We start from the raw sequence: 26,522 nt of genomic DNA, 5'->3' as shown, positions 1-26,522 counted from the left end.
CCCGTGAGCACGCACCGGGCTACGTGGGCTCGGCTGAGACAAACGGGCAGAGACAGGCCTTCCCTGCCCCGAGTCATCCTGACAACCAGCAAGCCCGCCCCGCACCCCCATATCCGGCGGTTCCAGAGGCCTGCAGGAGAGGCCCGCAGCCTCGCGGCTTGACCTCGGCCTCCGCTGCGGGCCAGAGCTCGGATGGCACCGGATGAACCCGGAACATACAAGGAGGATGTAACACTCACCATCTTGCCGGTTCTTCAGAAAGGATCTTTCGTTCTGCGCCAGCGCAGTTATCACGGGGTCTCAATGCCCCGCCCCCGGCCTGCGCGCGCAGGCGCTTCCGCTTTCCCGACAGAGGACGCGCGCCGTCTGCTGTCCGGAGGTCAGAACTCTGTCTCCGAAGAATAAAAGAGCCCCGCCGCCATGACAAAACTGGACCTCGAATTAAAAAGCAGAGACAAAGATCTGCATAATCACAGCTATGGTTTTTCCAGTAGTCATGTACGGATGTGCGAGTTGGACCATAAAGAAGGCTGAGCGCCAGAGAATTAATGCTTTCGAATTGTGGTGCTGGAGAACACTCTTGCTGCTGCTGCTGCTAAGTCGCTTCAGTCGTCTCCGACTCTGTGTGACGCCATAAACGGCAGCCCACCAGGCTCCCCCGTCCCTGGGATTCTCCAGGCAAGAACACTAGAGTGGGTTTCCATTTCCTCCTCCAATGCAAGAAAGTGAAAAGTGAAAATGAAGTCGCTCAGTCGTGTCCGACTCTTAGCGACCCCATGGACTACAGGCTACCAAGGCTCCTCGGTCCATGCGATTTTCCAGGCAAGAGTACTGGAGTGGGGTGCCATTGCCTTTTCCAAGAACACTCTTGAGAATCCCTTGAACAGCAAGATCAAACCAGTCAATCCTAAAGAAATCAACTCTGAATATGCATTGGAAGGACTGATGCTGAAGCTGAAACTCCAGTACTTTGGCTATCTGATGCGAAGAGCCCACTCATTGGAAAAGCATCAGGATCCTGGGAAAGATTGCGGGCAGGAGAAGCAGGCAACAGAGGAGGAGATGATTGGATAGTACCACCGACTTGATGGACATGGATTTGAACAAACTTGGAAGATAGTGAAGGACAGGGAAGCCAGGCGTGCTGCAGTCTATGGGGTTGCAGAGTGGGACACTATTGAGTGACTGAACAACAGTTGCCCTCCACTGCCGGAACCCCCAGGCTGGAGCTGACTGCCTAGTGTATGGGAGCCCCTTCTTCAACTGGGGCACGTGTGACTCGTCACTGCCCATTTTGAAAACTCATATTGGTGCTGCATAACCTCTATAATAAAACCCATATTTAAAAGTGTTTACGGAGTGCCTGTTTGCAGGAGGCGCTGTCTGGGGTTCTGGCTGGCTCCACAGGGAGCACGGATGAGGCAGACCTGTAAGAGACAAGGTCATACAGATATCTGAGCCAAGAGGGTGGGACACTGGCTTTGCACAGATGGTTAGAAATGGCATCCCTGATTAGAACCTGCAAGCCTTTAACAGACAGAATTATATAAAGTGTTAGGTTTGCAACACATAGAGGGGTGATATATCTAACAATACCGAGAACAGGACAAGAGACGAACTATATAGGGGTTCAGTTCAGTTCAGTCACTCAGTCGTGTCCGACTCTTTGTGACCCCATGAACCACAACATGCCAGGCATACTTTGTCAATATTCAGTGGAACAGTGTCCATCCGAAGGTGATTCTGGTACGTTAAGATGTGTGTTATCAGCAATTCCACTCCTGGGTGCACAGGAGTGCACCTGAGGAACTGAAAGCAGGGACTCAAACAGATTTGCACATGCCTGTTCACAGCAGCATGATTGACAAGAGGTGGAAACAACTGGTGCCCATCCATGGATGATGGATAAACAATGTGGTTCGTCCACACAGCCTTGAAAAGGAAGGACATTTTGACACCTGCTACAATGTGGATGGACCTGGAAGACATCAGTGTGAGAACCCAAACACAGGACAAATACTGCATAACTTCACTCAGAAGAGGTCCCTAGAGGACTCAGACCCATAGACAGAAAGTAGATCGTGGGGGGCTGGGGCTGGAGGAGGGTGAGATTTCAGTTTGGGAAGATGAGAAAGTTCTAGAGATTATGGTGGGGATGGCTGCACAACAGTGTGACTGTGTGCTTAATGCCACTGAGCTGTGTGTACTTAGAAATGGTTAAAAATGACCAATCTTAAATTTTGTCATGATCAGCAACCAAACAGGTGCATATGGTACTCTAAAAATCTTAAAACTACAATGAAAAAAAATCATTGAAAGAATTAAAAATCATTGAAAGCATTTTAAAAAATCATTGAAAGAATTACACTAGAAAATATTCATTTAATGCAAGCAAGCAGTAGTCTGAGGACTAAAAGAGATGTGACATGTAGAAGGGACAGGAAGAGGGGCATTTTGGGTCTAGGGGAGAAGGTGCCTTTCTCCCCGGCTCTCTGAGCTGGTCTGTTGGTTAGGGCAGGGCTTTCTGGCTATTTGAGTTCATTGCATTATCTCCAGTCCAGCACACTGGAGCCATCTAGGACATTTTCAAATAACTTTTTCCCTAAAATCTTGCTTGTGATTTTTACAGTGAAGTGACAGCCCCATCCTTTCACATGGCAGGGGGAACTCTGCAGGTGGGAGCTCATCCCACTCCACTTCCCTGCCCCCAGGTTCCTGGCCCACCACCACAACCTTCAGCTCCACAAGCTGCACCCCACAGGCCCCAAACTGGGAGTCCCACCACCCCTGCCCACAGCCAATGCCTGGAAAGGTGAGCAGCCTGCCTGAAGCCACAGTCCAGGTGTCACTTCTGCAGGGGTGCAAGGGACCTGGCAAGCCCCACCCAGATCTGTCTAAACTCCTCTTCCTCGGCACCCAGCAAGTGGCTCAGTGGACCCCAGCGCCCAAGGCCCCTCACAGGGTGTCTGCAGCTCTGAGCAGGCCCCCAACCCCAGGCTCCAGACCTCAAGACCCCCATACCTGCTGAGGAGGACCCGGCTCCCCGCATGGGAAGGGGCTACTCCCAGCAGAGGGAAAGACAGACACAACGTGGGTTTCTAGTCCAAACGCACTTTCTTTATTCAAACTGGTCAGCGCGGATGCCCTGAAGCCCCGAGCACGGGAGATGGGCCAGCCTGGCCCCCTGGTTCTGGATGGCGGGCGGACACAGGCGGGAGTGGCCCCACAACGCACCTGCAGATACGGCCAGGCACGCCAGTCGACAAAAGCAGAGAAGAAAACAAAAAACAAAACACACTCAGTAGATTTCTTCTTTATGCTCCCAGAGTTTCTGGACCAAGTCCCAACCCTCAAAGCCAGGAGTGAGGGACTAAAAACGCCCCTCACCTCCACCAGTGCCGACGGAAACCCTGTTTTAAATTAAAAAATAAGCGAGTATACATCGTAGAAAATTTCTCTTAAAAATCTCACAATTTGTAAATGTATATTTTTTTCTTTAACATAAAAGTTTACAATATACGGTAAAATAAAGGCTCAGGAAAATAATTTCCAAAAAAAAAAAAGGAAGAAAAAGAAACCTGAAGTTTTGAATTAAAGCTGAAGAATTTTTTTTAAACCCTGTTGTTGAACCAGTGACTTTTTTTTTTATTGTGCTGATGGGTTAGAGAAAGAAATATATTTAAAAACCTCAGTCCAGGTACCCACAGCCACCGCCAAAAGCCTCCCCCCCTCCCCCCACGGTCGAGTCGGTATTTCCACCAAGTTTGTGATTGTCACGAGTTCACAAGTTTGAATCCTGGTCTCAGCCGCCTGCCGTTCGCAAGGAGGGGCCGCGGCTAGCGTCGGTAGGGATGGAATCCTTGTACGTTGTGGTTCTGACCGCGTCCAAAGCCACTTCCGCCAGCGGGGGGACCCCCTGAGCCAGGCACCGAGGGGCCCCCGTAGGAGGGGGGCTGCTGGCTGGGGTCTGAGAAGCCCTGTCCGAAGCTGGCCAAGTCCTGTCCGTAACCTGCGGGGAAGAGCCCGGTGAGCTGGGGTGGGACCCGGGCAGCCATCTTCACAGAAAGGAGAGTAACTCCGAGACCCCTTCCCCCACTTCCTGCCCTGTCTCGGGGCTGGGGGCCTGCGGCGCACCCTCGCGATTGGCGAGGCCTTCGAGCTTGGAAACACAGACACCTGGCCAGACCTGGGGGACCACGGGCTCCTACAAAGTTTGTTCTCCAGTGGAATTCAGGGTGGACGTGGCAGATTCCAGGATTTGAAGAAACGTTACAGATCAGGCTGAGCTGCAGAGCTTGGACCCCAACAGTGCTGCCCCTCCTTTGAGCAGGGCCAACCCGCCCCACAAGGCCCCCTGGGTCGGTGGTGCCGACCGTGGGGGCAGAGCTCCAGGGCCAGTGGGGTGGTGACCAGTTGAGATCCTCACCCTGGCAAGGGCCCGTCCCCGAGGGCACCGCCGAGTCCACCCCCGCCCAGAACGGCAGAGGAGGTGCCGTCCGTGGCCCGGGCGCAGGCAGTGGGGACCATGGAGGAGGAGGCACCACCTACCTAGGCCACATCACTGCTCAGCCTGACCAAAAGAGTGTAAACAAAGTGTGGGCCGAAGCCTGGCGGCTCTGGAGAAGAGGTGCCCAGGCCTGGCGAGAGATGAGACCAGGGTGACTGCCCCGGGCGGCCTTGGCAGAGGAGCAGGGGGTGGGGGGGCACATGCTTGCTCAGTCGTTCGTACACCCCCCCCAGGGGTCAGCAACACTGCACCCACCACCGCGGTGATCTGCTCTGGGTGAGGCGAGAACCCACATGACCACAGCCGGGCAAGGCCCCGAAGGCACAAGAGCCCGAGATGTGGGGGTGCTGGGGGGGCATCTGTTCAGCACAAGAGAGCCCCATGCCACCCCACCCCCATTCGAGTTGCTCTCACGGGCCGCAGACCCTGGTCTCCAACACCTACTTGGTGAGCACCCCTTGGTGAAGCTGGATGCCCACTGACGCCGCATGGCCCCCAAGCCCACCCTGCGCATGGCAGATCCAGACACCCACGGCGCAGGCCCGCTGGGGCCCCCACCCCCACAGGCCCCGACACAGGTGCCGAGCCACAAATGCTCCTCCACACCAGCACCCTGGCCAAGAGCCCACCTCAGGCCTGCTCAAGTTTGGGCCCTGCAAGCAATCCCACAGCCCTGTGGTACCCACCCCCCAGGTGGATGGGGAGCAAGGCACTCACCATACTGGCTGTACGGGAAGTCAGGCTGGGCGGTCGGTGGTTTGCTCATGTCCGGGGCGGCCTGAGATGGAGGTGGCGGGAAGGCCAGAGGTGCGGCCCCGGGAGTGGCCGGTGGTGGGGGAACCCCCGGAGGGGCAAACTGATCTGGTGGGGGAGGTGGAGGTCCGTAGCCGAAACCTGTGGACAGACAGGAGACAGACACAGACGCGGTGCTCACACTCTTCAGCCGCCAGAACCACATGCATCCACTGCAGCTGCCCAGCCTGCAGCCCAGGGAATGACCCTACTCGGCAGACAGCGACCAGCCAGTGGCCTGGCAGAGTGAGTGGGGCCGCATTCCAAGCCCAGGGTCCCAGGAGGATGGGAAGTGTGGGTGTCCATGAACAAAGACCTGCTCTTTCCTATTAGAAATGAAAGTGACCTAGGGCTGGACGGGAGTGGGAGCCTGACTTGGTTGTCGGGTGGCTCCCATGCCATGGCAGGGCTACAAAACTGCAGTGTCTTGGGTCCCTGGTCACAGATGGCCACTCAGCCCAGGGTCGGAGCGGGACGGAAGGGGGAGGACTGCTCCTGCCAGCTGAACGACATGCCCCAGCAACCCCACCTGCCGGCCCAATGGGGTCAATGGGGACACTCCTCTTTTGGTGGACACAGGTTGCTGGGGACAAAGAATCCAGCCGAGTGGACAAGGTGAGTCCAGCCCTCACCTGAGGTGTGGGGAGCAGGCTCTCTGTGCTGATATGCCCCAGGCCCACCCCCACGGGCCCGAGGCACTTACTGAACTGTGGGGGCGCGCCGTAGCCCTGGGGGAAGCCCTGGGGAGGCGGGAAGCCTCCAGGAGGGGTAGACACAATGTAGGAGGTAAAGGGTGGGGGCGGTGGGGGGGCTCCTCTTCCTGCGGGGGGCGGTCCATAGCCACCTGGAACACAGCATACAGGTGAGGCAGAGAAGCCCTCTTTCCCGCCTGCCCTGCCCCACCCTGCTCAAATCCTGCTCTTCTAGGTTTTCTTCCAACAGGGACTTACCGATCGCCTGTCCTGCCGGCACCCACATTCCTGCAGGGAGACAGGGGGGGTGGGGTGTGCCACATCAGCACCAGGTATGGATTGGGAGACCCTGCCCCCCCAAGGGACCCAATTTCCTGACACATCTCAGGTGCAGGGGGAAGACGTCAGAGCAGCTCCAGGGACACCCAATGGGGAAGCTGTCAGCCAGGAGAGTGGGGACTCGGGGTGTCCTCCGGCCAAGTGCTGGTTCTTTCCCTGCGATGGGCGTGAGAGCATCCGGTCTCACTAGCTGGTTTCCTATAGCTGTGGCTCATTTTGCAATAAACAACACTTTTAAAGCCAGCTCTGAAGAGACCAGGGTGAAGCTTGGAGCCAGGCAGAAACAGCTCTACAGCTCAGGATACTGGTGTTCTTCCTTGGACGCCGGCCCTTCTCTAGGTTTCTAAAGGGCATGGAGGCTCCTGGCCATCCTAAGTGGTCTGTAAAAGGTCCACCCATGCTACATGGCAAGCCCAAAGCCAGGGGAGCTGGAACAGACCCAAAGGGCCCATAACGCAGGGCTCATGTTTCCTCCCTGCTTCTCTGAGGATACAAGTGGAGCTCTGAAGACAGTCTGTCCCACCCACGTCCACTCCAGCCTCAGTGCTTGCCCTGGGGGCAAAGCTGGCTGCTGGGCATGACCCCTGACCTCCCCTGAAGGTACTGCCCCAGCAGCCCTGGCGCCTGGGGGTGGCAGAGGGGACAGACCCACTCGGCCCCGGGCGAGGATGCTCCCCCATTCTGGCTCCCGTATCCCACATGGCCCACCCAGGTGCCAGAGCTGCAGGAAGCTCCTGGGGCTGGCAGGCAGGCAGCACCCTTACCTTGTGGGCCATATCCCTGCTGCCACGTAGGCGGGGGCTGGCCTGCCCAGCCATTGGCGGCATTGGGCACGACCCGGCTGCCCCACTGGCTGGCACCTGGCTGTCCCGGCGCTTGGCTCTTGCTGTCCCGAGGTTCGGCCCGTTTAACTTCCACCTGGACAAACCAAGCTCTGATTTAGGGAGACGTCAGGGGTCTCAAGCCCCCTTCCCTTCAGACACACCCTCAGGTAACTTACGACTACACTTAGCATCTTATTATGACTTAAAACTAAATACTTAACTATAAACCTTATTTAGACTAGTAACTTTTTTCTTAAAAATTTTTAATTTTTTTGGCTAAAAAAATGTTTCTCAGGTACAACAGATCCAACTATAAAACATGTAAGGCCCCACCCACTGCAGACAGGGCTGAGGACCAAGAGTCTGCAGGGTTCTGTGTATGACAAGGGGTCTTTGGGTCAAGGTAAGGGACAGTGTAGGCCCAGGGACACAGAGGCCAGGCTCCTCCCCACAAGCACAGCCCTCCTCCTGGCCGCTCCGGCGGGAAGGCCCTCTCCAGAGCCCCCACCTGCCTGCGCTTCCAGCTCATACCTGAGAAACACAGTTGGTTTACTTAGGTTTTGTATTTAAAATGTCTAATGGAAGATAAAAGACTTACCTTCCCCAGGCTAACGCTTAAAGAATCTCAATTAACTCAAAATAATGTCAGAGGGGATGGATGTGATAAGAGAATCTTACATTACATCTAACAAAAAAGTAAACAAACATGCAATAAAATGGACATTTGAATCAGTAAGCAATCTTCATACTGTGTTAGGTCAGCAGCCCAGGAGCCTTCCCTTTTGGAGGTGCCAGGAGCCACTGCATGCGGAAGGCGGGCGGAGGACCAGGTGCCCGCCCTGTAAGGCTGCATGCCCCCCTTACACAGCCTTTTCAGTCTGCGCCCACAGACAGCAGACCCCCAACTCCAGGGCTCCATCAGCACTCAAGAATCCCCAGGTGCTCTTGTTTGTAGGATAAATTTTAATGAGAAAGAGACAATGAATTCACTGGAGTCGTCCTTGGGGTCTCGGAGTCTGACAAACATTGTGTATTCAGAACCCCGTCAGCTTGGCCTAACCCTTTCTCTAAGAGGACAAGGAGAGCACAGAGGCACAAAGACCCCGCCTTCCGATGCCCCAAGGACACTCCACAGAGGGGAACAAAACCCCTGCTAGCTCGGGGCGGTGTGACAGCAGGACATTTCAAAGAACTCAAATTAATGAGTCTTCACACTTTCCTTAAGGGAATATGGTTCCTGCTTACAAAGCAAAGCAGCCCTTGTGATTAAAAAAAAAAAAAATCTGCTCTTCCTGGCCTGTACTCAGGTTTTAATTACAAGTGGGCCCCTGCCCTTTGAGACAGGGCTGAGGCTGGACTCTGCCCCTGGGAGCAGACCCCGCCCTGAGGAGGTCCTCACTGCTCCCCAGCTGTAACCATCACAGGACCTTGAGCAGGGTACACAGGCACCTCGGAACCTGCGTTCATGACAGCACGCACCCCGGAGATCTACATGCCAACCCTAAACTAGCCATTGATAAGCGCCTAGAACAGCCTGTGTCTTCTGCAAAGCAGGCTCAGGTGGAGCTGACCCAGCTGCCCATCTGTGATGCGAGGGACAGAGGGGCCACCCTGGGCCATGTTCCCTCTGTGTCTCAGCTGATGGGGTAGCCGGGGCTCTGGCAGAGGGGACTGGGCTTGCCTCAGGGACGAGGAGCCGGGGGCCTGGGGGATGGGGAGAGGAGGGGTCAGGCCACTTTCTGAGTTTCCCTCCGAGGCAGCAACACAGTATGAAGATGAAACAACCAGAGGTCACTTGACTGCATGGAGTTAAGAACTACCAGGAGCATGTGGTCGGACCGAGTTCACAGTAAGTGACCCAATTTGGAAACCAATCCTTCAGGATGTTTACGTTGCCTTCAGTTTTACACGGAACCAGTTCTCAAAGGTTCGCGGCCCGGCACGTTCCGGGCCGGCATGGGACAGTCAGGGAGGGGACACACATCTGAAGGAGAGGTCACTGAAACCAAGCCTGAGGCAACCCGCGACTTCACTGGACGCAGCCCGCCCACCCCCCCTCCGGCCATCCCAAGGGGCTCTAGAGCCAGGGGCTCCTGAACCAGGTCCGACCCACAGAAGGGTCCCAAGACCACTCGCCCGGCCCTTCTCCTGCCAAGGGATCTCCTCTCCAGTGAAATCCCTAGGTTGCCTAAGACTTGGTTTGGTCTTAAGGTAAAATAAAACTACAACTACACACTTTTTTGCCCATGATGTCGTGAAAATGCATGTTGACAGCCTGGTCCACTGATTGTTCGTCCTCGAAAGTAATAAATCCAAAACCTAGCCAACGACGAAGAGTGAATCAAGGTAGCAGGGTGTTGTGACACAAAACAGGATGATGAACAGTATTAGGGACGGGCCGAGGGATCGACCAAGGGTTTCAGCGAAGCTGGTGTGTGAGGCTGCGGGGCAAGAGCTGATCTCAGCCCAGACGCTGGGGCCAGTTATAAATCAAAGACGACCTTGGGACCCCTGGGCGCATCTTAGCCACCATCTGGACAGTGGGGTGGTGAGGGCCCAGCGGGCAGGCAGCCCCAAATGTGTTATGGGTGCACTTGTGCTTTTCTGAAACCCAGGGTCCTCCCCCTCGGCTGGCAATCGCTCGGCAGCTAGTGCTGACAGCAGCCGTACACTGCTCTAGCGTTAACGGAGGCACGTCTCTACCACAGTGAGAGCCTCGCCAAGCTTGCCCAACACTGTTGGGTAAGCCCGAGGAGTCCTGCCCAAGTACCATACGTATGCACACAGTGTCTATATCTGTACATATCTACGGACTAAATACACAGAGATACAGGCCACAAGGGGTTCCAGCAGCTCAAACACTGCTGTCAGCAGCAAGAGCAAGAGGCACCATGTCATCAAAAGGACAATTTTAACGGGAAAGACAATTTAGTGCTTCCCAAACACAAGAGAGTGCAGTATAAACGAAGTTTGCTGGTCTGGTGGGCGGGCCGCCTGGCTAGCCTGCGTTTCCAGCCCTCGGGCTGCTGTTCGTCCCCGGGGGCCCGTCTGCGCTGAGCACTAAGACCACTCATGGCAGCAACTGCCAGAAAACCCCGCAGAACAAAGGACAGGCCAGGGAAGGGCCGAGCAGGGTCAGAAGAGGGGCGCAGGGGAGGGACGAGGATGCAGGGGAGGAGCGGGGCTCAGAGCTTCCAGGGATGTGGACACAGGATGGGGCAGCCCTGGGATCCTGGCCTCTCAAGCTGAACAAAGAGGGATGTGGGTCCACGGTCGCAGGGACCGTGGGGAAAGACTCCTGGCAGAACCGAGGTGGGAAGAGGACAAAGACGGGGAAAAATAGCAGCTTAGCTCAGAAGTGTGGGCGCCAGCCTTGTGGGGTGGGCCAGCTTTCTAGCACATACGTGTGTCCAAGCATAACACACGCACACAGCCTGAGCCCGCACACCACATGAGAAGAAACAAGAGACAGACCAGAGAAGACAGGCCAGGCAATGGGGATGTGGGGGGTGGAGGGGCAGCGTGAGGGAGCAGAGGCAGAGCCGGGTACATGGGGATCGAGCCCTGGGAGGGGCACGGATGCTCAGATGGACTGTGCGACAGGGAGGGAAGGGGAACAGGGGCTGCACGGAAGGCTCAGGAAGAGAAACTGGGGACAAGCTATCTGGGGCACCTGCTGACCAACTGCTGCTCCTGGTGTGGTGCCCACCCTCCGCCCACCTAGCGCTGGGGGACCCACGGGGACTCGCCAAGGCCCACGGCTAAGGATGGCAGGACCCACACAGAACGCGGATACGCGGGTCAAGCCTGGAGTGCCCTCCTGCCAACCCCTCCTGCCCAGACCCCGCCCAGGCAGCCCGGCGCACCCCGGGGCCCAGGCCAAGGATGGCAGGCAGCCCTGCAGGGGATCTAAGAGCAGCCTCAGGACCCCATGTCCCAAGATGCCCCCGAATCGGAGGCAAGTGGTGGAGCACAACATGGGTGATGAGCGGCATGTGAGAAAGTGAACGTTTTCTCCAAGTGCAGGAGGGTCTGAAGCCACAGGGCTCGCGGTCCTTAGAGTGCAAGAGGCGGTGAGTCGTGGGGAGGGACCCCGGGGCGGGCCCTCTAGGGATGCGTCTGTCTGTCAAGAGGCGACATCACCGCTGAGGAAGCGGAACAGAAACACACTGAAACTTCGTTTACACCCCACTGGAGCAAAGCCCGCTCCCTCCTCTGACTGCGGGACTGGCCTGTACCTGTGTGATATAATTTAGCACCTGGAGAAGAGAAATCTAAAGAGATATCGTTAATCACAAATAATTCACAGAGAGAAAAGGAGAAACAACTTACTTAACATTACTGTACTTTTCTATGAAAACACTTAAGTGCATCACTAAGCAAGTACGTCTATGTAAAGTTAAGACTAAGACTTAACAGCTTAATCAACATGAGGTGAAAGTACGTTACTTAACCATGGAGGGAGAGGAGGGTGAGGTTCAAATGGCAAACTATTCTCCAGCATGGCGGGCGCATGCTGCGGGCGCGCGGCTGGTGCAGTGCCTCCAGGGGCTGGGCAGGGGCCGCGGACTGGACGCACTGGCTCACGAGGCCGGTCCAAAAGCGGTTCAGGAACCAAAACACAGAGGCGGGGACAAATAGCAGCAGCCAAAAAAAAAAAAAGGGAAAAGAAAAAAAAACCAAAGGGCTCACAAATTGGGTGCCCAGTGTCCCAGCCTTGCAAACCAATGTGGCCGTGCAGGTGTGGGCGGCTGGGGCAGCTTCACGCCCTCCTGCCTGTCCCATAGACTTCAGGAAAAAGAACAGGAAAACAAGAAAAAAGCATGGGACGCACCAAAGAAACTCCACGTTCAAGCTGAGCTGGGGGAGACCTAGCCTGACAACATGAAATGAAACCCCCGACTTCACTGAGTGAACTTCAAATAGGAGATGATCATAATTGAGGAAGTTCACCATTTAACAAAACTACTCATCTTTCAGGACACGCTTAAAAACAGAAACCATGCTGAAATTCATGTCAAGTTGGAAAAACTTCGAAAGAATGAGCTTAAAAAACAAAACAAAAATGAAAGGACCCCAAGACTGTACCGCCTGACCTTTGGAAGCAGACAGGCCGGGGCTGCGTGGGAAGGACTACGCTAGTCTCGAGTCGCCCTGTGCTGAGGCCAGGCTCGCTACAACCACCACCTAAGTGTGAAATAGTTTGCCATCTGAGGGGGAAGGATAAGGACAAACTCGATCTCTTTTACCTCGAGGCCTCTGCTTTTCCGCATCGTAGATCATGACCACTTCTGTGACCTGTAACAGAGACAGGCGTCTGAGGGCCCTGGTCGGCAGGCAGCATGTCTGCCCACAGCCAGGAGGTCCCAAGACAAAAGGCCCGCTTCCTGGGGTGTGAGACCCTCGGGGCCGCGAGCAGGCCGAGGGGTGCTCATAGGTGGGGCAGGACCAGTGGTGGGTCACCAGGGGCCCAGGGCTCCATGTGCCAGGACCTCCCACTCAGGGTCAGTGCCCCTGGCCTGGCTGGGCCCGCATGTTCCCCACACTCCCGCATCATGCACTGCAGCATGAGTTCCTTGCCAGGCCCTGTGCACACAAAGGCACCCCCCCAGACAAGCACACTGCAGCCAGAGAACACGTGCTGAGTGGAAGCTGGAGGTGACCTCGTGCCTCTGCTTAGGACAAAGGATAGCCTCCCTTCCTGACACCTGCAGGCCCCCAAGGTTCTGCCTGCCTCCTGTCTGCCTTATTAGAATTCAGTTCCTATATAAGCCCCCGTGAAGTTCTGAAAGATTTTAGTCTCTTCTGGAAAACAATCCCCTCACACCCTGTCCTGGGGCGGGTGTGTGTGTGAGCAGGGAATGGGACCCAACCATGTCCAGCACTTCTCCAGACGCGGTCAAGTGCTCGCAACTGCGGGGTTACAACCAGCCGAGGGCCTCCTAGGAGGGGAGCCGGCCCCGTCTGCAGCAAGCACTCCCACTCCTGACTGGCCATGTGGGGTGCTCTGAGCCGTCTTGCCTCCCCAGGACACAGGGCTCTGCCACTCCCGCCCCGATCGTGGCTGTGGGCAGGGCGAAGACTCACCACTCCAAATTTCTTGAAGTATTCCCTGAGCTCTGTCTCACCACAATTGTGAGGAATTCCTCCGACAAATATCTTATTTGATTTACTGTTATCGCTTCTGGGTCCTTTCTGCTATTTCAACAAAGAGAAAATGGTTAGTCCACGTGGGGAACCCCCCAAACACACCCTGCTATACAGAGCACAGTCCCTGAAAGCAGACCAGACACCAGAGGGGGACCAAAGAGTCCAGGAAAGCCTCACAGGCCAACAGGGCCCAGGGGCCCAAGTGCCCCAAAGAGAGTGTCTCTAGCTTGGAGAATGAGCAGCGGGGCCTGCACCAACCCCACTGGTGACCAAAGGTTGGTGGGAAGTTCCTAAACTGAGGACAGTCGCCACCTTCTTCACCTTCAGGGCCAGATCCCGCCCTCTGAGAACAACCCCTGAAGCTGCCTCCCCCAGGCACCACAGCTGAGAACTCAGCAACTACGTTGCTGGGGGGCCGTGGGCAGGGGTGCTGGTGGTGGGGACACGAGCAGAGGTGGGCAGGCGCGCACACACGCGCGCGCATGCATGCACGCGCACACACCGACCTCCACAGCCACAGGCTCTGCATCTGGGATTCGACCAACCACGGATCAAAAACACTTGGAGAAAAAGAAGTCCAAAGTTTCAAAAGCAAACCTTGAATTTGCCACACGCCAGCCAGCAATTTACACTGTATCAGGCAACCCGAGTCAACTAGAGTCGATTTAAGGTGCACAGAGGATGTGCGCCGTCATAACCATTTTATAGAACTTGAGCGCCTACAGATTTTGGTCCCCTTGGGCGTCCTGGCCTCAGTGCCCACACAGCACACAGAGGCACGGCTGTGCAGAATACTGAAGGACCTGGGCAGTGTTTCTACCCAGGTGTTCGCTGCACCACTGTTTCTGTGTTTGATGTTTCCTAGCAGACTCAAAAACACACACACCTGGTCTGAGGCCCTGTCTACCATCACAGCTGGGAATCCTGCCAGAAATGAAGGTTCCCATGAAGGTCCTAGCCCTCAACAGCACCAGTCCACCATATCTGGTAGGGCTCTCCTTGAGAACGGAACACTCTGGTGACAGCTGGCCAGGCCCTGGGGGGCACAGGAGGCTCACAGGGTCCCCGAGGTGCGTTTTAAAATAGACAGGCCTCAGCCCTGGAGGGGAGCAGTCAGCAGAGTGCTGAGTGGGGGCAGTGGGAGCAGTCGGTGTGGATGAACACAAGGTTCCTGACAACAAACAGCCAAGAGCCATGGATTCTTAGGTAGACTAATAAGATACTTCTTGGCTACAAGATGAAAAGCTCCCAGCACTGAATTAATCCAAGTGCTCAGGCTCAGCGCCACACGGGAAGGCCTGCTGTCGCTCAGTCTGACTGAGCAAGGGCCCCAGGGAAGCATGCAGGAGGGGGCCCCGGCCCCTTACCCAGCCTTCCTTCGGCCGCGTCCTCTCCGGCTGCATCCCCCGAGGCGTGCATGGCTTTGGGTCAATCTGTCGAAAGTTTCAAAGGACCAGCTATTAACAGGAGGCTCGTTTCCCAACAAGAGGGGGTGTCGGCAGTAAAGTCAGGGGTACAGGCCCATCAGGTCGCCCGGGCCACATCCTGGCCCAGCATCCAGTCTAAGCGCAGAGCTGTAACTTTTTTTTTTGGAGCTGCAACTCTTGTAACCCAACCCCAGGGGAAAGCCATCCTTGGCACCCACGCAGTGCTGGGGCACAGGGGCACCAAGCAGGAAGGCGGCAGGTGCCTCCTCAGGGCCGGGCACTCACGTTTCGGCCATCGAGGGTGTGTGGTCTGCTGGCCAGCACCGTGCCCACGCAGTTTGGATCTTTGAATTTGACAAAGCCAAAGCCTCGAGACTGGTTGGTCGTCTTGTCTTTCATGATCACGCAGTCCACGACCTCTCCATACTGGGAAAAGTAGCTGCGCAGCGTCTCTGCTCAGAGGTCAGGACACACACAGCCAGGCGTCAGGCAGGTCACAGGCTACTAGCCTGGCAGCCTGACCTGGAGAGTGTGCAGCCAGTAACCTTTACACTGGTTGACTTGCTGACGTGGGGGCGGTGGATAGGGAAAGGGGGAAGGACAGGTGCCAAGGAAGGGAATATGCACCACATCTCCCCGGGAAGGAGAATGAGCTGCCAAAGGAGGGACACCTGCAAGGCCTAAGGCCGAACACAGCGACCACCACAAACACCTAACTCTGCTGGCTCCACCTTCAGCCTCTGCCTTCAAAGCCAGTCTCCACCCTCCCTGACCAGAAGAATCAGCACAAGATCAAGTTCCAAAGCGCTGCCCCAGTCTACTCCCAATCAAGTGCCCCCCCGCAACCCAGAGAGTAAGTCAGTCAAGAATTGAAAAGCTAATTCTCACAACTTGAAGACAAGGTCACAAGCCCACAGCCCATCTGCACTTACCTTGGGTGGTGCTCCAGTCAAGACCGCCCACGAAGAGCTTCCTGCAATTCAACAAGAAAACATTCAGGGTCAGGAGGGTTCTGTGCAGGATGTTCTTAGCAGCCCAGTGGTTAGGACTCCGCACTCTTATTGCCAAGGCCTGGGTTCAATCCCTGGTCAGGGCACCAAGACCCCACAAGGTGCATGGCACAGCCAACGGCCACAGAGGGATCTGCCTGCGGGGCTGCCCATATCGGGCTCACCCTAGGGTGGTCACCTGGGGGCATGGCCATGGTATGGCATGAAAAATGCCACCGGAATTTGCCCAAACGGCCGGAGTATGAGTCACAACATCCAGAGCTGCACACAAATTTTGACCTCAACCATAGTAAGAGACTGCCACCTCCAACCCTGCCAGTGCGGGAGTGGGATCACGCAGCCCCTTCCCAACTGCTCTGCAAACACCGAACACTTCAAGGTCCACATCTGAGACCCCATATGGCAAACTCAAGGGGCAGCAGAGGTGGGGCTTTAGGAGAAAGCGGGGGTACCCAGTACATGGGCATGAGTAAGAAGCACCACCAATCGCTGGGGAGGCCCCTGGAGCTCGGACTCAGCCGAGTGGCTTAGGCTGTACTTTCAAGCCAGAGCCCTACTATGTGAGAGGAAAATACTGGTGGCCTCCCTGAAGCCACCGTTCCCAGAGCCTCCCTGCCTGGTGTCTACACACCTCAGGTTGGGTCCAGAACCCGGGAGCCCACCAGTGCGTGCCACGCTTAGGCTGGCTGAAAGGAGAGATGCCCTGGGCTGTGGGCTCCAACTGGGGCAGGTGTGACCAGTAGGCAAGGCAGGGCACTCTCCATCCTGCCTGTTGCCCCAGAAAAAGGAGTGAAACTGGCACTCTCAGAGTGGCACCTAGGCGCTATCTGGTCCACAGCCAATCCCCCCTTGGATCACAGCCTGGAGACAAAACAGCCCCTTGAGGCTGGCTGCACTGAGCCCCCAGAACCAGCAGCTGGGGCATAGGGACAGACCCACCAGGGCAGTGGCTTCAGCTGTACTCAGGGGTCCCTCCCACTGCAGCTTTCTCCCTGGGGGAGAGAGGCTCAGGGTAGAAGAAACAATTTTCCCACCCCACTCGGGGTGGTAGCCCCTCACGCCCATATACATTCAGGGCACATTCCTGGATTGAGGCCAGGGGGCTCACACCCAGCCTCCTGACCATTCTGTCCGTCTCCTACACACCCCTGGGAGGTCAGGCAGGCTCCTCCTGCTCCCTAAGACCCTGGGGAGCATAAGTCCCATCTGTGCCCCCCTACCCCAGCGCCTGACACCAAGGCGGGCAAATGACAGAAGGACTTGAGCTGGCCCAGGCCTGTGTGGGCCACCTCTCTGCTCAGGCCTTTGGCATAGGCACAAATGGGCCTGCTGTGGAAAAGCAGCTTGGAGAGTAAAAAAAATCTTGAGCATCCTCAGAACACTCAGGACAAACCCCAACTGAGAGGAATACCTGCCTGCTTAGCCTGCATCTGACCAAGATGGGAAGGCCTCAGTGGTGTCCCTCCGAGCCACCCAACCCCCCGCTGCTGCAGAGGGTGGAACTGGTCTGACCAGTCCAGGCTCCAGCCCGTGTTTAAATTTCAAAATCAGACATTAGTGGAAAAGGACGAGAAAGGCCATCCTCTGTGCAGCTGACAACACTGGAACTCGCACTGCGAGTTGGTCAGGGAGCCAACATGGACATTGGGGCTTTCTGATGCTATCACCTCACTGGGTTTGGAAAACAGGACACAGTGGAGTGTCCGCAGAGGCACGCTGGCCCACCAGAGGAGGGCGGGAGACTGCACTTCTGTTCCTGTCACTGCTCTGCGGGCCCCAAGTTACAGAAACTAGGAGGTGAAAACTGAGGAAGTGCCAGGGCTTGGTTGGCACAGGGCACAACGTTGGGGACGAACTGCAGAGCCCAGGCCCAGCACTGTGTTGGGGCTTCATCTATTTTCTCTCCTGTTGCTCCCCGTCTGCAGACAGGAGGTCCTAGGAGATCTCACTGGTCCGTGGTGGCGGGGGCGGTCTCAGGGGCACTGAGCAGGATGAGCCGGACACACCTGCGTGGGAACCAGCCTGTGCCCACCCTCCAGCCCAGACTTGCTTGGCACCAGGTGACCTGAGGCCTTGGTGGGCGTTTACACGCAATTCAGCAGGTGAAAGGATCAGCTAACCCTGTGTGGCTCCCCCTCCAACGTTGCCCTACTCTGAAGAGTGTCATTCATCCCTCAGCTGCAGTTGAAGCTGGGGGCCCCCACAGACCCTGCACCCCACTCCTCCACCCCTGGGACTGGAGACAGGTAGTCTGTGATAAGTGCAGGCTCCTGGGCCTGTACCCCAATGGCAGAGGGGTGACCGGGTGGCAGGCTCTGGGCAGCATGCCCCGTCTTCTGCCTGCTGACCTGAAACCTGGTCCTGGATGGCTCCTGAGGGCAACCATGTGCCACTTATGCCAGAAAGTCAGCCTTCAGGGGCTTCCTCAACCGGGTTGCCTATAGCAGGCGCCATCCGGTGGACGGCAGGCACCACCAGAAGGAGGGCAGGGGGCTGAGGCCAGGTCCATCACGTGAACTGGCAGGCCCTCTCTTCCTCTACAGCCTGTGTTCACGCCTTCCTGCAGCCAGGGGGCCATCCCACTTTGGGCCCTCTGTGACAGACTGGATGCCCGAAAACAAGGGGTGATGCGGGGATCTCGCCCCACAGTCTGGGCTTTCCTTTACCTGCAGGTGAGATCACCTCTCATGGACTATGGGGACTGCACACACGAGACCCTAGCCTGGCCTTCACTGGGTGCCCTGAGACAGGACCAGTGTGTTCTCCCCGGCCAGAGCGCTGCCCCCAGCTGACAGTGACCTCTCACCAAAACCTGGTCACAGCACCACCCCCCAAGAGGAAGCACTGCAGGAGCATCAGGGGTGCAAGGTGCAGCAGGCCAGCTCACCAGGAGTGCAGGCTCTCCACTCTAGCTCAGCTATGCCAGGAGTGACCTTGGCCAGGTTCCCTGACCCTCCTAAGCCTCAGTCTGCTCTACCAAGGAGGCTCTGCCCCAATGTCTGGAACCAGACAGGGATCAAGTGGAACAGCCCCCAATCCTCACAACCAACCGTGCAGGTGGTCCAAGCAGCTCTGGACCCATGTCCTAGCCCCCAGGAGCAGGCGGCCTGGACACATTGGGAACCACGTCTCAAAAAGCACTCTCTTTCAAACAGGAGACCTCAACAGGACAGTCCTGCCCGCCAGGGGCATCAGGCCAGGGATGTTGTTCCACCCCGCAGTGCCCAGGACAGGTCCAGAACGCGAGACACCTCCTTCCCACCACAAGACGACCCCCCACCAATGGGTGCTCACTCCCTTAGGCCTTGGCAAGCCGGCCTGGCATGCTCCAGGTCCACACTCTGTGACCCAGCCAGAGCTCCACACCAACCTCTCCACAGAGAGCTGGCCCACGGAACCGTCGGCTCGCCTTTGGAGCCCTTGGAGCTAAGTCACCTGAGCCCTACATGGCCTGCACCCCCACCCACCTCCCGCCTTTGACTACCCGCCCCCCAACTTGCCCAGGTCTCTCTCCCAGAGACCCACACCCAGTGCTGCTCCCCCCACAGGTCCCCATAAAACCCTCTCCTCAGACACATCGGGGTCCTTCCTCACCAGCCCACAGGCTGCCAGCAGAACTGCATCCACCAGATGAAAGCCCCACTCACTCCTCTTTGTCTCCACAACCTGTCAGCTCCGGGAACCTCAGTCAGAAGACCCTCCTTCAAGTTGACTCTCCAAGGCCATAGCAGAGACCAGGCTACTGCACCGACGGCTCCCTGTGAGGCCACATGTAACAGTGGCCACTCCCCCTGGCCCTTTGCCCTGAGACCTGCCCTGGTTCTACTCTGGCCACCAGGCCATTGTGACAACCAGGATGCTGGAAGCCCAGCCCATCACGTCCAGATGCAGGGAAGGTCTGCCTTCAGAGACTCCAGTGCAGAAGCGCAGTTCTCCAGTGGGGTGGCACCCACGCATCACACACTTCCTGAGGATGTGGGTCCCCATCCAAGAGGGGAGCCGCCCCATGGCCTGTCAACCTTCCCCCCAAGAGCCACTCGGGAGGGGCTGACTGGACACCACAGTGAAGGCAGTCAGAGAGGACGGAGGGTGCCACCAGTGACCAATCAGACCGTTATATCCCCGCAACATAGGCGATTGCTTCCTCTGAGCACCATGTGGCAACCACCCTGAGTGGGCAACTGTGGTCCCCCCCACACACAAGAGGGCCCATGGTCAGGGAGCCAGCGAGGTCACAAGTACTGCACTGCAACAGCCAACAGAACAAGGAAGTTAAGGTGGACCTGCACTCCCCATAGTTGCCAGAAACAAGGCTCCCAAAGGAAACAAACTGAGCGATGCTGTGGGGCAAAGCGATGACCAGTTCCTGGGACACCCGAGATCTACAGCTTTAGAAGTCAGGTGGCCTGGTTGGATTCGCTGGGGTGCCGGGGCAGGGAAGACAGCCAGGCAGGTCCCTGATCCCATCCTGGTTCTGCTACCAACTCTGCGGCCTCTCCAGGTTGCCTGTGGGTCTGGGGTGGGTCTACAGTACAGAGGGTGGGACCTTCCAGAACCAGTGGGGATCCTGGCTCTGCCCTCACCCAGGGGCTGGTATAAGCTGTAGAGGGAAACTGCCAGGGAGCCCAGCCTTACTATCTCCTCAAGAACAAGAGGCAGGTCTCCTAGATCTGGAGGCTCCCTCCCCTCCAGGTCTAAGGAAGTCAGGAAAAAATCCGTTTGGCTGAGGGAGACTGCTGGCCCCCCTCAAGTCCGGCCCTTTGGGCTACAACTTTCATTCTGCCCACAGGCTAGTTTCCCATCGGAAGTGCTGCAACTTTTCATTTACCCTACACACAACTCAGACTGCCAGGGCCTGCACCTCTCTCCCAAACAGACCAGGCTAGAAGCTAAGTGCCTTCTTTCTGGTGCTCTAAGAGCCGTGGGGACTCTGGATCCGGGACCCCACAAACACATTTTCTGTCTTCTGGTGTAACCTGCTGCCAAAGCCTGGCCAGCCACCCAACGGCAAACAATGACTTACTCACCAAATCAAGCGTTTTGTAAACACCGCATCTGTTCAAAGCGAAAGGCACTCAGAAATGTACACAAGGCCACGGAAACCCAGCCCAGGCTGTTTTGCCATCTTCGCAAAAAGGATTTAACTGTAAAATTATGCTGATGCTGTAGGAGCCAGCCTCTGCAAAGAAAACTAGACCAAACCCCTCGACTAGGGCAGAAATGGATTTTCTGGTTCCTCTGGGAGCGCTTCCCTGCTCTCCCGCTCCTTTAGCATTAGGCAAGGCTATAATTAAAAGGGAAAACTTAGCTATAACAAACCTCCTCTCACTAATAGCTGCACCAAGGAGAAGAAAGACCTCAGAAGCACCACCGCCAGTCCACCGCCCAAGTTTCCAGGTCTCTATCTCAAACACACCCATGGGGCTTAGATGGGGGCTGAGCAGGAAGGGGCCCGAGCAACATGAAAACAACAGTTGCAGACACCCGATCAGGTGGCGCGGAGGCGCCGAGATGGTGGACGCTTCAGGGTGCTCGGCAAGCAGACCGGGGACCGGCCCCCATGACCTTGGCCCTCGGGCCCTCGGTTTGCAAACCTTCACTTGGTAGTGGAGTGGATGGTGGAGGGGCCGCCGCTGTGAGTCCTGGGTGGGGAAAGCTGGGCGGCGGCAGCACTGGAACCCCCCGCGACCGGGCCGCCACGTGCGCTGAGCCGCCAAGTTCGCTCACGGGCTGGGGCGCCCTGGACCCCCCAGGTTCCTGTTCGAGGTCCCCGAGGAAAAACACGAGCGCGGGGAAGCTTCTGCCCCCCGCCAGTGGGAAGTACAAGCGCGGGGGCAGACAGGATGCCCCGGACCCCCTAGGTTTCCGACCGAGGGGCCCCGACGGTAAACTCTGGCTAGGCGGCGGGGTCTCCCTCAAGCATTAAACAGTGGGGACCCCCAAGAACCCCCAGGTCAGGTTCGGGGTTCCTGGTCAGGAAGCAGCAGGGCGCCTGGACCTCCAAGACTCCTCGGATTCTCCGGTTGAACCTCGGGGTCTCCGACCACGAGGCGGCGGGGAGACCCGACCCATAGGACTCCCTGGACCCCGGTTCCTGCTCGAGGTCCCAGGCCACGAGGCAGCGGGGCTCCCGGAACCCCAGGGACCCCCGGCCCGTCGCGCCCCCGGACCCCCGGCCGCCGGCTCGGCGCGGCCCCGCGGCGTGACCTTGACGGGCCGGGCCGGTCTGGGCGGGGGCCGGCCGAGGCGGCGGCGCGGGCCGGCGCGTCCTCACCCGATCTCGTCGGCGCCCGAGTTGTTCATGGCGGCGGCGGCGGCGCTCGGAGTCCGGGCCCCCTGGCTCGCTCCCGCCTCCGGAAGGTCACTGGCCCCGGCGCCCTCCCCACAGCCGCGGCCCGGATCTGCGCAACGGCGGCGGCCGCGCTGCCTCCTCCCCTCAGCGCCAACGGTCACCGCGCGCCCCCGCGCCCGCGCCGCCGCCCTGCGCACGCCCGAGCGCGCTCCCGCACGGGGCCTCCGGGGGCGGGGCCAGGGGTGCGCCCGTGTGCGTGCGTGCGTGCGTGCGGCGGGACCCGCGCCGCCGCCGTTCGGCCGCCGCGCTTCGGCCTTCTTCCTCAGCGGCTGCGAGCGTCGCCGCGGGGCATGATGGGAAGTGGAGTCCCGCGCGCCGGCTCCGACCCCGCCCCGCGGAGGGGGCGCGCGGGCCAAGCTGCGTGCGTGCGCGTGCTGAGAGCGTGTGTGCATGCGCGGCGGCTCGGGGCGCGTGCGCGACCGGGAGCTCCGGGCTAGGCACTGCGGGACGCAGGCGCGGCTGCGGCTTCCTTGTTCGGTCTCGAGTGGGGGCCGGCGGACGCGGGTGGAGTTAGCTCCGGGTGTTGGCCACGCTCTCACGTCGCCAGACCGCAGGAGACGGGGGCCCTACGTTCAGCTCCCTCACCTCAGCTGCTCCAGCTGCCCCAGAAGATACCGACGGTCAGAGAGGCTGAATCACCGGCCCAAGGTCACTCACTCAGGGGAAAAACTAGAATCAAACCCAACAGTTGGCTGTAGATCCAATGATTATGAAAACACATTGAGCCCCTGCCATGTGCCAAGGATGGTCCTGCCAAGGGGTGGGTTTCATCCAGGGTGATTCAGCCTCCTCTGGGGACACTGAGCCATGTCTGGAGATCCAGTTTTGGTTATCACCACTGGCTGTGGGTGCTACTGGCACCTAGTGGGTGGAGGCTTGGGGTGCTGCTAAATACCCTACAATGGGCAGGAGAGTCCCCCAACAAAGAATAATCTGCCCACCGCGTCAACAAGGGAGGTGGAGCAACCCATAAACCATGATATGATAAAAACTGACCTGTATGCTGTTGTCAGATGGTGGTTCCTGCTGCCTAGTGACTTTTCACTCACTTTTTCAGCCTCTTGGTAGCCTAACAATATAACTGATTCACCATAAAATCAAATGAACTGTGAGGAATGAAGGAACCAGGTGTCAGGCCAAGAGTATAACATAAAACATTTATAATACACCTCACTTAGGTCACTTTACAATTTGCTAAGCACGTTGGCATCATCGATTCCACGGGAGGAGGGTAACTTATCAGTCCCCATTTGCAGGTGAGAAACAGAGGCCCAGCGGAGGGGGAAAGCAGTGAGCTCAGGTAGCATCAGGGAGGTGTTCTGTCCTTCCCCTGGGACTTTGCAAAGCTTTTCAGGTCAGAAGAAACCTGTAACACTTGGCAGGAGTGGGAGGAGCATGGCCCAAGTGGGAAAACAGATAGACATGCCCTAATGCACACACCCCACTATTAGAAGATCAGAAAATGGGAAACAACCCGTGTGTCCATCCGGGCTTCCTTGGTGACTCAGCTGGTAAAGAATCCGCCTGCAATGTGGGAGACCTGGGTTCAATCCCTGGGTTGGGAAGATCCCCTGGCAAAGGGAAAGGCTACCCACTCCAGTATTCTGGTCTGAAGAATTCCATGGACTGTATAGTCCATGGGGTTGCAAAGAGTCGGGCACGAATGAGCAACTTTCACTTCACTTCACCTGTCCGTCCATTGTTGACTGGATAAATAAACCACAAGGGCGTGAATGAAATGCACAGGATGTGGTCAAATGAAGGAAGGCAGACATAAATCGCTTAAAATAATGTACTTTTAGGGACTTCCCTGGCAGCCCAATTGTTAAGACAACACCCCTCCATTGCAGGGGGCAGGGGTTCAATCCCTAGTTGGGGAACTAAGATCCTCCATGCAGCAAAATAAATATATAAAAAAAAATAAAAACACAGACATTTACTCAAGATAAAACAAGCAGCCATGTACCTGTCACTGAAACCAACACATTTTAGCATTTTTGTAACTTTTGCTTCAGATCTTTTTGAAGAGATGAACTTGACGGCTTGCTTTTCCCTCCTCCCGGTTCACTTCCTTCTTCCCACCCAAGGGCGAACAGTGAATCAAAAACAGGTATGTGCACACTTTCCTGAATGTAACTCCTAACATGGGTTGGTTTAGGCATACCCAATACACAGAATATAGGTTTTGCCCTTTTCTCAATTGCAGTAAAATATACCAGCTGCCATTGTAACCATGTATCAGTACAGAGCTCAGTGGCATTAAGCACATTCACACTGTCATGCAGCCCCTCCCCCAATCATCTCCCGACTTTCTCATCTTCCCAAACTGAAACTCTGTCCCCATGAAACACTGACTTCCCATCCCCTCCCCCAGTCCCTGGCCCCACTATCTACTTCCTGTCTCTGGATCTGACACTTCTAGGGACCTCCTGTGAGTGAAATCAAACAGTGTGTATCCTTCTGTGTCTAGCTTCTCTCACTGAGCATCATGTCTTCAAGGTCCATCCATGTGGCAGCGAGTGGCAGCACTTCATCCCTTTTCATGGCTGAGTGATAGTCCCCCGTGTGTGGAAGGACCACATACTGTTTATTCATCACCCACTGACAGACACTTGGGTAATTTCTACCCTTTGGTTATTGTGCATAACACTGTTATGAACATGGATGTACAAATGCCGTTTTGTGTGTCCTAAGTCACTCAGTTGTGTCTGACTCTGTGCAAGACCCCATGGACTATAGCGCACCAGCCTCCTCTGTTCATGAGATTCTCCAGGCAAGAATGCTGGAGTGGGTTGCCATGTCCTCCTCCAGGGAATCTACCCAACTCAGGGATCAAACCCACGTCTCTTATGTCTCCTGCATTGGCAAGTGGGTTCTTTAGCACTAGTGCCACCTGGGAAGTCCACTGGACCCTTTTAATTTAAAAACTATATGTAACATTGTGTACAGAGAAAACATATGGCATTGACATTGCCTGGTAGAGGAGAGACCTGGACAGGGGGCAGGGATCATGGGGATTTTGTTTTGTCATAGCTGCCAGGTGACATGCACTTATTATTTATTTCTGGTCCATCTCTCAATATGCTTTGAGCTCTGGGTGGGGCCAGGGCAGGACCCCCGGGGTGAGGAACTTGATATGTGCTGAATAACTGGGTGACTTTCATTTTCCAGGAAGGAGCTGCGGGCTGCTCTGGAAGGGGGCTTGGAAGCTTTCTGTTCAGGACCACACAGTAAATGTTTTCGGCTCTGAAGGTCCGTGGCAATGACTCTGTGCTGTTATAATCGGAAAGCACCAGAGTTTATATGGAAACGAATAGCTGTGACTATCAACTTTATTTACAGCCACACCAATGTGACTGTCATATAATTTCCATGTGTCTCAAAATACTTTGATTTTCATTCAACCATTTAAAGATGTAAAAAAAAAATTCTTAGCTCACGTACATCCTTGCCTGCTTAGTCACTCAGTTGTATTCGACTCTTTATGATCCCATGGACTGTACCCCACCAGGCTCCTCTGTCCATGGGATTTCCCAGGCAAGACTACTGGAGTGGGTTGCCATTCCCTTCTCTAGAGGATCTTCCCCATCAGGGATCAAACCTGCATCTCCTGTGTCTCCTGCATTGGCAGGCAGATTCTTTATCTACTGACGCTATAACAAAACCACAGAAAGGGGATGTGACCCGCAGGCCAGAGTTTGCCAACTGTATAACATTGGACTGTTTTGTTCAACTGTGTCACCTTTCTAATCAGAAAATAAATATTTTCCTTCTTTTAAAACATCTTTGAAGACTGCAGTCTGGAGTCAGGTACACACCTGTTCCCATCCTCTCTGCCACTGATTCACTGTGTGTCCTTGAGAAAGTCACCTTCTTTCTCTGAGTCCAAGTCTGTGAAATGCAGATACTAGGGCACGCACGCTAGGCTCTCTTGAGAAAAGTGAACACAAGGAACCACCATGTGTCGTTTATTTGAAGACATCAGCGGGGCAAGAGTAGTCACTCCACTGAGAGAAGAGGACACCAGCCACTGAGGCTGGAACAGAGACCCCTGGGCTGAGTTGCCAGCCAGGTTGTGCTATGCTCTCAGCCACTCTTGGGGATGGAGTCCCGGCTGTTTGCCGGCAACTACTGGGAAGTGGCAGCCTGACCAGACCCGGGAGGTTCCATGTCTCCTGACAGCAAAGCTGCAGGTGACAGTGCTGACTCCCTCCTCTGCCCATGGCTTCCTCGTAGCGTCTGAGTGGGCAGCAGCTTCTGAGAGTGACCCCTACCTCATAGGCTCCTGGGGTCCCTACCCTTGTGCACCTGGCTTCTAACCAATAGGACATGACCAGGGCATGAGGATGTCCTATGACCAGACTGTAAACGGTTCTGACTTCCGTCTTGCTGGAAGCCAAGGTGAAAATTCAGGAAGACCCACGTGGCC

At 56.3% G+C, this 26,522-nt stretch overlaps 1 protein-coding gene and 1 long non-coding RNA gene across 5 annotated transcripts; one reads left to right on the top strand and one right to left on the bottom strand.

Annotated features, from left to right (window-relative positions):
* Positions 1 to 3,095: 3,095 nt before the first annotated feature.
* Positions 3,096 to 22,170, bottom strand: DAZAP1 (DAZ associated protein 1). Of its 4 annotated transcripts, XM_061151236.1 has the most exons (13): positions 22,016 to 22,170; positions 15,664 to 15,704; positions 15,017 to 15,183; positions 14,672 to 14,737; positions 13,242 to 13,352; positions 12,404 to 12,452; positions 9,391 to 9,473; positions 7,095 to 7,248; positions 6,250 to 6,279; positions 6,003 to 6,143; positions 5,225 to 5,401; positions 4,549 to 4,637; positions 3,872 to 4,009 (listed from the first exon to the last, which is right to left on the bottom strand). In XM_061151236.1, the coding sequence occupies exons 1-12, from the start codon at positions 22,042 to 22,044 to the stop codon at positions 4,549 to 4,551; spliced, it is 1,137 nt and encodes a 378-aa protein (XP_061007219.1). In that variant the 5' UTR covers positions 22,045 to 22,170; the 3' UTR covers positions 3,872 to 4,009. The 4 variants fall into 4 exon arrangements, with proteins under 4 accessions (XP_061007217.1, XP_061007218.1, XP_061007220.1 ...); XM_061151234.1 differs by lacking the exon at positions 4,549 to 4,637 and having other exon boundaries at positions 3,096 to 4,009; XM_061151235.1 differs by lacking the exon at positions 4,549 to 4,637 and having other exon boundaries at positions 3,096 to 4,009; positions 13,242 to 13,349.
* A 322-nt stretch (positions 22,171 to 22,492) lies between these two features.
* Positions 22,493 to 25,840, top strand: LOC133061388 (uncharacterized). The gene is made up of 3 exons (XR_009693979.1): positions 22,493 to 22,741; positions 24,109 to 24,203; positions 25,265 to 25,840. It is a non-coding gene; the product is annotated as an uncharacterized LOC133061388 (long non-coding RNA).
* Positions 25,841 to 26,522: the final 682 nt, after the last annotated feature.

Source organism: Dama dama, chromosome 9, assembly GCF_033118175.1.
Source record: "Dama dama isolate Ldn47 chromosome 9, ASM3311817v1, whole genome shotgun sequence".
NCBI classification, from domain to species: Eukaryota; Metazoa; Chordata; class Mammalia; order Artiodactyla; family Cervidae; genus Dama; species Dama dama.
The sequence above is the reverse complement of the archived record's forward strand: the minus strand, read 5'-3'. Positions and strand labels throughout refer to the sequence as shown.